The sequence below is a fragment of the Cnephaeus nilssonii genome (genome assembly GCF_951640355.1).
Source record: "Cnephaeus nilssonii genome assembly, chromosome: 6".
Taxonomy (NCBI): Eukaryota; Metazoa; Chordata; class Mammalia; order Chiroptera; family Vespertilionidae; genus Cnephaeus; species Cnephaeus nilssonii.
Genome location: NC_137077.1, coordinates 20,526,939 through 20,539,165, shown reverse-complemented (window position 1 = coordinate 20,539,165; position 12,227 = coordinate 20,526,939). Strand labels below are relative to the sequence as shown.

The window sequence follows — 12,227 nt, the reverse complement described above, 5'->3', positions numbered from 1 at the left end:
CACTGCTGTTCTGACCTTGGAATGAAGGACTGCCAGGGACAGACAAGCAGGAGGGCAGCCGCTGCAGATGCTGGTCAAAACAGCAGGCTTCCTTCCGGGAGGCGGGAGTGCCAGGCTAATGATAGTAATAGTGCAGGGGATGAAGGATGATTGTCTGGAGGGGCGTGGGTGTGAGCAGAGACTCAGCCGAAAGCATTGTGCACAGATCCCAGGGCAGAGATCAGGGAGGGCAGGAAGAAAGAGAGGAAAGGCAGGTGGAGGCCAAAAGAGAGAATGAAGAGTTCCAGCGGGCAGGAGTCCCAGGTGAAGTTCACTAAGCAACACATATTGAGCATCTACACTGAGTGGCCAGATTATTATGATCTCTGAATGCATAATAATCTGGCCACTCAGTGTGTGTGTGCATATATAAATATATATATATTAGAGGCCCGGTGCATGAATTCATGCATGGGTGGGGTCCGGCCAGCCTGGCCAGGGGGAGGGGACATGGCCGGTTGGCTGGCCTGCCTGCTGGTTGAACTCCTGGTCGAGGGGACAATTTGCATATTAGCCTTTTATTATATAGGATATACACTGAGTGGCCAGATTATTATGCGTTCAGAGATCATAATAATCTGGCCACTCAGTGTATATGCCAAGCCCTAGAGTATGTGGGGTGGGACAGGCAATAAACAATAAACAAATATAAGATCATTTCAGAGAGTGAGATGAGTTGGAAAGACAAAGAAACATACTGATGAAATAGAGTGGGTGGCTGCGTGACCAAAGGGAGCCAATCAGGTAAAAATGAGAGGGAGGGGAGACACAAAGGATTCCAGAAAGAGGGAATCCAAAGTGCAGGGGTTCTAAGAGAATGATTTTGGATGTTCTAGAACATCAAGAAGTCCGATCTGGCAGGAACATTGTTTGAACACTGAGGAGGAGTACAAGGTGAAGGGACTCTCCTAACAAGTTCGGATTTATTCCAAATACAATGAAAAGCCACTGAAATATTGTAAGCACGGAAGAGCATAATATGATTCTGATTTTCAAAATATTCCTAGATCTTGTGAAGACGAATTTGTAAAGGGTAAGGGAGGAGCAAGGGAACAGCTAGGAAGCTATTGCACTATTGGAGATGAGAGATGATGGCTTGGACCAGGGTGAGAGCAACAAAGATGGGGAGAAGTGGATGGATGGATTCAGGATATATTTTGGATGCAGAACTCATAGGACTTGCTGGTGAATTGGATACAGGGCGGGGATTAGTAAGAAAGGGGAAGGGAGGAAGGATGTTTCCTAGGTTTTTAGCCTGAAGAAGTGGATGGGAAACACTGGGGGGGAAATGGATTGGCCAGCAGATAATTCAAGACGCATTTTAGCTGCATTAGCTTTACATGGCTATTAGACATCCAAGTGGAGATGTCAAGGAAGCTGTTGGATGAGTCTAGAGCTCTGGATATAAATTTAGGACTCGCTGACATTTACATAGTGTTTAAGCCCTGGGACTGGATGACATCATTGGACAGAGGATGTGGAAAGACAAGAGGGCCAAGGACTAAGCCCTCAGAAGCTCTAGCGTTTAGAGGTTGAGCAGAAAAAGACTGAGAAAGAAAAGCCAGTAAGGTTGGAGGGAAACAAGAGTGTGGTGTCCTAGAGGTGCAATCTGAATAAAACTGGGCTGTGGCCCTGGCTGCTGTGGCTCAGTGGGCTGGAGCATCCTCCTGGTGCACCAGAAGGTTGTGAGTTTGATTCCTGATGAGGGCACATACCTAAGTTTTGGGTTCGATTTGGTCAAGGTGTGAGAGGCAACGATCTCTCTCTCTCTCTCTCTCTCTCTCTCTCTCTCTCTCTTCCTCCTTCCCTAAAATAAATTCAAACAAAAACCTGATTGTGATAGAAATGAATGGATGAATGGGCTGGGATGGGGCAGGAGAAGCTACTTTTAAAATATATATATATTGACCCAGAGAGGGAGAGAGAGATAGAAACATCAATGATGAGAGAGAATCACTGATAGGCTGCCTCCTGCACGCCCCACACTGCGGGCTGAGCCTGCAATCCAGGCTTGCCCCCTGACCAGAATCGAACCTAGGACCCTTCAGTCCGAAGCTCTATCCACCGAGCCAAACCAGCTAGGGCAGGGAAACTACTTTCGACAGAGAGGTTAGCAAAGGCCTCCCAGAAGAGGTGACACTGGATCTAAGTGAACTGTTAATGAAAAGTGTGAGTCATTGTTAAAAGCCAGGGGGGAACGTTCCAGACACAGGGAATCGTAAGACCCCGTGGTCAGTTAGCTCCTCTGGTTTTAGAAATACAGATCAGGCCCAGGGTAGCTGGGGCATAAAGACGTGTTGGGAAAAGAAATCAGAGAGCCAGGGGCTCGGTCATATCGTCTTGTAAGCCGCAGTAAGGAGTTTGGCTATTCTGATTGCTAGATAAGCTGAGTAATGCGACTTGATCTACTTATTTTAAAGATAATCGGGTTGCTTTGCAGGCAATGCATGGCAGCAGGCCAGAGTGGAATCAGGGGGTCCAGTCATTGGGATAACCCAAGGCTGGTGCGGGGTCTGCACTGCCACCCCTGCCTGGATCCCCACCGGGGGTGAAACAGTTGGCGATGCAGAGTCTCGGAAATGCACTAAGGTGACCATGGGTTTCCACGGTGTTGGGTGAAACCGGCGGAGAAGCCCGCCATCAAAACGCGGGGAAGCAGACAGCCGCCCAGCCTCCGCCGCCCTCTCCAGCCGCACACCTGGGACACAGCTGAGCGCGACTCCCGCGGTGCGGCAGCGGGAGGGTTAAACCGTGCGTGGCCCGGGGCGGGAGGGGGAGAGGAGGAGACCGAGCGCTCCGAGCCGCCGCGCCGAGCCCCGCCGAGCCCAGTCGAGTCGAGCCGAGCGGAGCATCTCCCGCCGCCGCCTCCACCGCCGCCGCCCCGCGCCCCGGGCGCCCGCCCCCCACCCTCTCCAGCACCCCGCTGCCGGCCAACCCCCTGACCATGCCCCGCACCCCACCCTCTCCCGCGTCCCCCCAGCCCGGCGCAGCCCCGAGCGCCAGCAGCTGTCGCGCCGCCGCGCCAGGCACGCAGGTGAGTGAAAGGGACCCCCACGCCCCCACCCGAGGGAGCCCGGCCTTGTCCCTCCGAACTCCGAGCCCTTCGCCCCCGCTCCTCCCGGCGCGGTCCCTCCCCGGGTCCCAGCCTCCAGTGCCGAAGCGCCCCTTCCCTGCGGTGCTCTCCATCCCTCCTCCGGTCCCCGCTCCATCCTACCCTCCTGGCGCAGCGGTCGCCGTCCCCGGGCCGCCTCCATCCTGCCTTCGGCTCAGGCTCCTCGCATCCTCTGGCGTCGGGTCCCTATCGGGTCCCTCCCTTGGAGTCCCTTCGCCGACCCCCGGGTCCTCGTTTTCTCCCCAACTCTCGCTGCTTCCCAGCGGGGAGCGCGGGCCTGTGAGAGGGGTGGGCTGGGGCCACGCTGGGAATGGGGCCGGGATCCCCCACCTCAAGGCTCCCGCCCCACCCCCATCTGGTCTCCTGCGCACAACAGGTCCGCGAGGCGCGAGGAAAGGGTGGGGGTGGCGCGCCAGCCTGGGGACTGCGGGCTTCCTGGAAGGGGTGGCTGGAGGGGCTTGGGGTCCTGGGACCCGAGTTGACGTCGGGGGGAGGGGGTGATGCACAAGGCGGAGAGGTGAGTGAGTCCTGGAGTCAGCTGGCCACAGACAGCCCTGTGAGCCCTTCTCCGCTTCACTGGTTCGCTCCTACACTCCTTCCTTCCTCCCTCCTGCTTCTCCGCGGTCACCCCTCTCTCCCTTCTTCCCACCAGGCCCCTAGCCCTGTCTCCTGCCATCGCTCCACATCCCTTTACATCGAGAGAAGCAATTTCCAACTCCTCCATCTTTGCTGTTTGTCTTCGGTCCCCATCCCTTCCTCCTATTTTGTCCTCGGTATTCTGCTCCCTCCCTTCCCATTTCCCTTCTCCCCAACCCTGCTCTTCTCCTCCCCCTTCTCCCTTCCCCTTCCACTGGGTCTCATCTTCCCTTCCAGCCGGGACCTCTCCTTCTGTCCCCTCCTGCCCTTTCCCCTTCCTCCCCTGCTCCTGTGACCCCCTCACCCTCTGTTTCCCTCCCTGACCTTTAACTCATCCTGTTCTCCCTTCAGCATCCTCCAGGCTTCCAGGCCTCTGTACCCGCCCCCCTTCTGTTCTCTTTCAGGACGGACTCCTGTCCCTCCCCCTGTGCTCTCTGCTGGCCTCCTCTTCCCTCTTCTCCTTCCTTCTCGCTCCTGACCCACCGGTTCCTTTCTGGGCCCTTCACCCTTTCACCCCTTCACATCCCTCCCCGCGGCCCATTTTCCCAATCCCTTCCCCAGACTTTCTTATCTTATTCCCATTATGCTCTGGGAGTACTTAGAGTACCCATAATCCTCAGGGTATCATATTCTCCTTTACTTAGGGGGGCCTGGCCCACCCTGGGGCCAGCACCCTCAACCCTGAAAACATGTCCTTCCTCTTTCGAAACCAACCATCCCGATTCTTCCAGGATTCTTCACCCAGGAGAGCTACATTGAAGGGGGCATCTATGCATTTGTATGATTAAATACTGAGCAAAGAGTATATTCTGTAGTTTTTCTGCCACTCACCTCTCTCTGCCTCTTTCCTTCCCTCCCTCCATCTCCTCTTCCCCTTCTCCTAAAGATGCAGGTTCCTGGGGGCCAATCCTAAGAGCATTGCCTGGCACTACCAGTGGAGTGGGCTGGCTGGGCGCGTGCCACACACACATTCACACACTCAGATTGACTTCCTCTACCCTCCCCCACCCTGACTCTTGCCCTAGCGGTAGGTGCTCAAGGAATCACAAGGTTCTTGACTCTAAATTAAGATCCAAGAAAAGCTTGGAGCTGTGAGCAAGGAAGTGAGAAGGAAGCCTGAGAAGTGAGAGTAGACCCTGAGCTGGGGAGATAACAGCGACCCGGGTAGTTGTAGAGAGGGGCTGGGAGCTAGATAGGGAGCCACTTTGGGAGTTTTGCCCCCCAAAGGATGCTCAGCAGCAGTGAATCCTGGGTGGCAGCAGCTTTGCTGGCAGCCAGCAGCAGGGGAGGGGAGATGTGGGTAGAATTGGTGGATGAATGAGCTGGGGAAGAACACAGGGCAGGGTGGGGATGTGACATTCCCTTCTCTTCCCCAGTAAAGGCTGAAAATCTGGGTCACAGCTGAGGAAGATCTCGAACATGGAGTCCAGGATGTGGTAAGTTTGGCACAGCAGAGGGAGCTTTCCCTGAGGTCTTGGCCCTTTCCTCCCTAGACCCATCAAGGGTCTTCCATCCTAAGGGCTAGACCCTAGGAAGATAGGAAATGAGACTGAACCTTCCCAAAGCCCACCTGCTTTTGCAGAGAGACCTGGAGAGAGGCAGCTGGGGATCACAGGTATGCGCCTGTCTTCCCCACACACAGGCCCGAGATGGGCTTCTGTCTCACCCTCTCTTTCTCCCTTTTTGTAGGCCTGCACTGCTGCTGTCCCACCTCCTCCCACTCTGGCCACTGCTGTTGCTGCCCTTCCCACCACCTGCTCAAGGCTCCTCCTCCTCCCCTCGAACCCCACCAGCCCCAGCACGTCCCCCATGCGCCCGGGGAGGTCCCTCAGCCCCACGCCATGTATGTGTGTGGGAGCGGGCACCCCCACCAAGCCGATCCCCTCGGGTTCCAAGATCCAGGCGGCAAGTCCTGCCAGGCACTGCGCCCCCTGCCACCCCATCAGGCTTTGAAGAGGGGCCACCCTCATCCCAGTATCCCTGGGCTATTGTATGGGGCCCTACAGTGTCTCGAGAGGATGGGGGGGATCCCAACTCTGCCAATCCCGGATTTTTGCCCCTGGACTATGGTTTTGCAGCCCCCCATGGGCTGGCTACCCCACACCCCAACTCAGATTCCATGCGGGGTGATGGAGATGGGATCATCCTTAGAGAAGCACCTGCCACCCTGCGGCCATTCTTGTTCGGGGGTCGTGGGGAAGGTGAGTGGGAGTGTGAGAGGGTGGTAGGGATACGAGGGTGGGGAGGCTCATATGAGGGTGGTTGAAGCTCAGGGCAGCAAGAGAGGCCTTGTCTGTTCGCTCCTTCCACAAATGTGCCAGGCACCACGCCGGCACAGGAGGCAGAGATGAAGATGCGGCTGAGCCCCGGAGGAGCTCAGGGCCATTGAAGAAGACAGATGTGTAAACACTTGGGGATGTCAGTGTAATAAGTGCTCTACTAGAGGCATGCACAGCATGTTGCTTAAGAAAAGAGGAGAGCCCTAGCCAATTAGGCTCAGCGGATAGAGCATCAGCCCTCAGACTGAAGGGCCCTGGGCTTGATTCTGGTCCACGGATTCCTGGTCCTGGTCGAGGCGTGCGGGAGGCAACCAATTGATGTGTCTCTCTCACATCGATGTTTCTCTCTCTGTGTCTCTTCCTTTCCCTTCCACTCTCTCTAAAAATCAATGGAAAAATATCCTAGGGTGAGGATTAAAAAAAAAAAAAGAAAAGAAAAGAAAAGAAAGAGGAGAGACTGCCTCTACCTGGGGGTCAGGACGCCTTCCAAGAATTGACATTTGAACTGAATCTTGAGTGGGTGCATTCCATGCAAAGGAACACCATGAAAGGAACTCCAGGGTGACAGCTCAGCTCAGAGAGTGCAGAGCCAGGGCCAGTGGTTTGGGGGTGAGAAGGATGGTTCCACCCTCTGGTTTCTGTACAGAGAACAGGGTTCTCTCTGACCTTGGAGCCCCCTCCTCATCACATACATACAGGATTGGGAAAGTGGGGGATTTGGGAGGGAAAGAGCTGAAAACTCTGGGTAAAGCTGATGAGTGGAATAAAGGGGGAGGGGCTCTAGGAAGAGGTGGGCAACGTGAATTCACAGTGGCCGCCCTCCTCAAGCTTATGGAACCTGCAGCCCGGCCCCGTCCCCACTCCCTCGTGGCTCCTACCACACTGAGCCTCCCTAAAACCTTCTTCCCACCCCAATCAGGTGTGGACCCCCAGCTCTATGTCACAATTACCATCTCCATCATCATTGTTCTCGTGGCCACTGGCATCATCTTCAAGTTCTGGTAAGCTGTGGGGACGAGGGTGCTGGCAGTTGGGAACTGGATGTTTGGCTGGAAGGAGGGAAGGAGCTAGGGCAGCAGTTTTGCTGGGGGTGGGATAGGGGGTGGTGGATTAAGGCAAGACCTTGGGGAGAGGTGGTTAAGGATTTAGGTGGGGGGAGACAGTGAGAAACCTGGGCACATTCCTCCTCCCAGGGACATACAAGGATAATGGGAGAGGTGGGGGGCGGGGTTATTGTGTGTACTAGGGCTTTGATGGGCATCCCTTGTCCCCATTTCCTCCAAGACTGAGAACAATGGCCCAGTCTGCAGAGCCCCTTCTTAGGGCACCTGGGGAGGAGGGAGTAAATCTGGAACTTTCTTTGCCTGTATTTAATAATGGGTCACCCAGTCCTTCACACTTTACTGAGAGAATCATTAAAGTGTCCAGGTCATTAGCTGACTTTGAACTAGAACTAAACCTGCCAAGGTGCTTGCTGAGGAGAGAAACGGTTTTTCTGGGTGCGCCTCCCCAGGCAGCGATTCCGGGGGATTCTACCTGTTGGTGGGGAGGAAGTGCTAGCTCTGTGGATCTGGACCAGGTTGGGAGGATGGTTTAGATCCCAGCGTCCCAGGGGGCAGGGTGGGAGAAGTGGTTTTACGGACACTTGGTTTCAGATTTGGTGTAGGGAACTGTTAGAGGCCAGTTTCTCAGCTGTGGGATCTTAGGGGTGCCTCAGGGAGGCTGGGGGTGACCAACCCTGCAGGCTCAGGATGGGGGCTTAAGTGTGTGAGAGAACCTCTTCCCTTCCGGTGCACCAGCTGGGACCGCAGCCAGAAGCGGCGCAGGCCCTCAGGACAGCAAGGTGCCCTGAGGCAGGAGGAGAGCCAGCAGCCGCTGACAGACCTGTCCCCAGCCGGGGTCACTGTGCTGGGGGCCTTCGGGGATTCGCCAACCCCCACCCCTGACCACGAGGAGCCCCGAGGGGGACCCCGGCTTGGGCCTGGGATGCCCCAGCCCAAAGGGGCTCCAGCCTTCCAGTTGAACCGGTGAGGGCCAGGGCAAAACGATGGAGGGCGGGGAAGGGAGGACGTTCAGGTTTCTGGAGCTGTGGTTGGGGGTGCTCCCTCCTGGGTGGGTGGGAAAGAGGTAGGCCTGGCCCTCCCAGAGCCCCTGGCTCTCCTTCCCAACCTGGTCCTGGCCCTCCCAAGGAGCCTGGACCCCTCCTCTCTGGGGGGACCCTTCCTTCTCCTGCTCTGTGGATCTCTGTCCTATTCTCATGCTGCCATTTAACTCCAACTCCACCCTCTTAGCCTTGACTCCCTTTGTCTTGGACTCCCCTTTCAATTCCGGCTTACCCCTTGTTTCCTGACTGCGCCCTTTCCCTCTTCCTCTCAGGATTCCCCTGGTGAATCTGTGATGCCCATCAATGTTGGGGTGCCACCAAGCAGGAGGCCAAGGGGCCGGCATAGCCACCATCCCACTGAGGGTAGGGCAGCTGTGGGAGCTGGGGCTGCAGGTGCTCCTGGCTTCTGCCCTGGCACACCACCCTGGAGCACTCACTGGCCCTATAGGCAATCCTATCTGCTCACCCTCCTTTAAGTGGGGCCTCTGGTTTCTGGTGCCCCATCCCCACCCTTGCACACTCACATGAAAGCCTTGCACACTCACCTCCACCCTCACGGGCCATTGCACACACTCATGCTCTTGTGCAGCCAGCCTTCTGCACCCTCTCCCCATCCACCTCTCTCTCCTCTGCTGACCCCTCACATTCTCCCTTTCGTTTCTCATTTTTCATTTTCTCTTCTTCCCACATTTCATGCTCATCTCAGTCACTCAGTGGTCAGTAGGTGACTTCACCATTCCTCTCACATGCATTTCCTGGCCCCATGCTGTGTTGCGTGTTGTGCTTACATTCTCCCTCATGAATACCCACTGATCTATTTTCTGTGGCTCCTGCATGCTGCCCCAGAGGTGGGTGGGAGGTGAGCTGGGGACTCCTTGTGCCCCCATCTGTCACGGCCCGTCCTGTTCTATGTCATGTGTTTCACTGTCTCCCTCATTCCACTCCATGGGTGATCTCATACCCTGAGGGCTCCCATAAGGATGAGGGTAGTGAGGCCCCACACTTCTCCCCCACCCCACTGCTGAGTTCTGTTGTCTGGGAGATGGGTTTTGGGGAGTCACCTGCTGCACTACCCAAGAAAGGGGCTCCCATTTGCCCTGCCCTTCCTCCTAAGTCCCTTTTGTCTTATCTGTCCTGGCTGTCTGTGTGTGTGTGTCACTCTCTGGAATTCAGAGCCCCCTGAGCCAGTCCTCTACATCCCAGCCTCTCTAAGGGCCTCCCTAATTCCACTGAGGCTGCCAGGGAATGGGGCCAGCTGGTTCAAGGCCATTGGGAGCTCTACCTCCCAATTTATCCCTCCCCTTCTTGGGCTCCTTAACATCTCTCCTTCCCTCCCTCCTTTGTTCTTCCACTCTCCCTCCTTTTGCCCCCCTGCCCCCAGGTTTGTCCCTACTTCTCATAATTTTTTCCACCTTCCTTCTTCCTCTCTTACCTGGCTCCTATGCTGTGATATATATTTTTGTATTATCTCTTTCTTCTTGTGGTGATAATCTTGAATTCTTGTGGGATGTAAGTTTCAAAATTTTCAAATAAAGCCTTTGCAAGATACCCGAGTTCCCTGATTCTGTCTTATGAGCCCTGTAGAGTGGACGGGAGGAGAGGTGATGGGCAGCCAAGGGGGAGAAAGAGGATGAACCCGGGAACCCCTCCAGCCCAATGTGACCGGCCTGCTCTGACCTGGAGTTGGGATTCATGGGCTTTACTTTAGGACTAGCTGGAAGGAAGAGAAACTAAGGGAGCAGTCCTGATCAGGAGCAGACAGAGCAAGAGAAACTGGAAGAATGGCTTGCCTGTTACTTGCCAGTGCAGGTCAAGAGAGACCATGTGAAAGGAGACAAAATAAGGGCAAATTACATAGAAGGACAGGCAATGGAGAAGCAAGAAAATGAAGAAGAGAGAGCTAATAAGACAGATGGAGGGTGAAAGGTGAAAGAAGAGAAAAATGAGCAATGGGAAAGAGGCTGCCTTGCTTGGTTTATTTTCAGCCATGCTCCCTAACCTGCCCCCCAAAAGCTGTGTAGCATTAGAAGCCCTGTAGTTAACTCATTAGCTTCCCCCACTCTGCTTTCTCTGATAGGGTGTTGAGGTGGAATCAAGGGGTGTGTTTGGGGGGAGGGGATCCAAGCTGCCCACCTGGGATCAGTCACCTCTGAGCCCCCAATTCTAGGTTTGGCTCTTGTAACAACCCTGCAAAAGCCCACACACACATCAGCCTCTCAGCTGTTGCTAGGCTCCGTTGCCATGGTAACCACCCAGGTCCCATTTCTCTCCCCACCCCCATCTGTTCCCCCCTTGCTCCCTGGAAATGGGGAGCTCCAGGGAGGAGAGGAGACAGTAATATGCCAAAAGGCATCTGGGCTGCCCCGGGCTGTGTATGCATACATGTGTTTATATTTGTAGCTCAAATTAGGAATGTACATGGGTTGGTAGGTGTGTGTTTTAGGTGTTGGAGAGCTTGACTGTGTACTCAGGGAAGTAAGACTGAGTCCATGCAGCGCACAAAGGTTAGTGGGGAGGAGGCAGCATATTTCCCAGGACCAGAGCAGTGTGTGTATTTGGGATGTCAGGCTCCCTAAGAAAAAGACAGACTGTGACAGAGGGAAGAAGCAGAGTGGGGCCAAGGAGTGATAAACCAACTAAAAGCAGAGGTACAGAGCAAATAAGCTGCTGATGAGGGCTCAGAGGCAACCCCGTGGGGCCTGAAGAGATCCCAGTGGGTAGCTGGTCGGTGGGATGGCTGGATGGGACCTGAGGGTCCAGGAAGAGGTGCTGATGGGAGGGGTTGGGGGCAGTGAGAGAGGAATCCTGGAGGATGGGAGAGGAAGCCTCATTAACCTTTCTCTTCTTTCCCCACAGGAATCTAGTCCTTGTCAGGTGCAGGGAGGGGGAAGCACAGGACGGAAGGGGAAGGAGCTCAAGTGCCTGGAGAGCACACTCAGCTCTGTCACCTTCAACAACTGTCTCTTCAGAGGGACAGTGTGACCCTGTGGCTCATCCATATGCAAAAGGCACACATGAAGGCCCCTGATGAAGAGGGAATTAATTATTGCCTGATTAGACTGCTGTTTCTCTAAATTTAAATATATTAAAATACACCAGAAAAACACTGGAAATCCTCACCTGTTCCCTCTCCCTAAATGCTCTCTTCCCTATGGAAAGTCAGGTGGAGAGACAGAGGAGAAAGGAGACATCCTAGTCTTCTGAGCTGTCCTAAAGGAATTACCCCAAACGAAATCACACTGCCGTGCTAACCAGGAATAGTCTTGAGCCCACAGGGAACAGATCCTAACCTTTCTCTCATGGAGTTGAAAATGAAACGATGGGACCTTGGAGGCCCTCAGAAGGCTGCCAATAAATGGTAGAGCAGAGAGTCACTGCATAGTGACAGACGAAGAACATGAATAATGACTATACTACCCTTTTGGTTCTTGGATCGCAGGCACTGCTGCTACTGGGACCAGGGTCTCTCATCACTGTACTTTCTTTGCCTCCTGAGCTGTGCATCAAGTGACTCAGCCAGGCTTCTCTTAAGCATTTTTCTGGAATGCTTACCATTGTGGCTTAGACCAAACCAGTAATGGGGAAGCCCCCAGGAGGAGGGATCTCCCAGGCAGAGCTCAGGGTGTGGAAGTGATTCAAGATGGTAACAGTGTGCCAGCTGGAAAACCCCAAGCTAAAATTAACAGCCCTCCTCCCTCTACACCCCACATTTATCTCTCTAAAGCTTTCTCTGAGGAGTTCAAGGAACTTAAGACTTGCTTCTTAGAGCAAGAGCAGGACTGACAGTTGCAGACACTGAGGCCCAGGGAGTGTCGGTTAATGTAAAGAGGAAAAGAACTAGAAGAGAACCAGGACTTATAGTGATGACTACTATTTTGCTCCCACTTTTCTCTCAGCCCCCAAATTCAACATTTCTCAAATCATTGATCTATAACTCATTCAGCAACTGGGTCTGGTCACATCTGAGCCCTTAAGACGCTTATCCTGCTAGCTGTAGCTACCATGTTAACACAGACAGTGCAGACCCCCAAAAGGTGATAAGAATATTAGATACTTT

General features: G+C 54.4%; 1 protein-coding gene across 3 annotated transcripts; it reads left to right on the top strand.

Moving 5' to 3' along the window:
• Positions 1-2,878: 2,878 nt before the first annotated feature.
• PIANP (PILR alpha associated neural protein) lies at positions 2,879-9,572 on the top strand (the record flags this gene model as incomplete). 3 transcript variants are annotated; one of them, XM_079775798.1, is made up of 6 exons in its annotated part: positions 2,879-3,073; positions 5,164-5,223; positions 5,477-5,988; positions 6,986-7,067; positions 7,866-8,093; positions 8,443-9,572. In XM_079775798.1, the coding sequence occupies exons 2-6, from the start codon at positions 5,207-5,209 to the stop codon at positions 8,462-8,464; spliced, it is 861 nt and encodes a 286-aa protein (XP_079631924.1). In that variant the 5' UTR covers positions 2,879-3,073; positions 5,164-5,206. The 3 variants fall into 3 exon arrangements, with proteins under 3 accessions (XP_079631924.1, XP_079631926.1, XP_079631925.1); XM_079775799.1 differs by lacking the exon at positions 2,879-3,073 and adding an exon at positions 3,645-3,668; XM_079775800.1 differs by lacking the exon at positions 8,443-9,572 and having other exon boundaries at positions 7,866-8,097.
• Between the last annotated feature and the right edge of the window lie 2,655 nt (positions 9,573-12,227).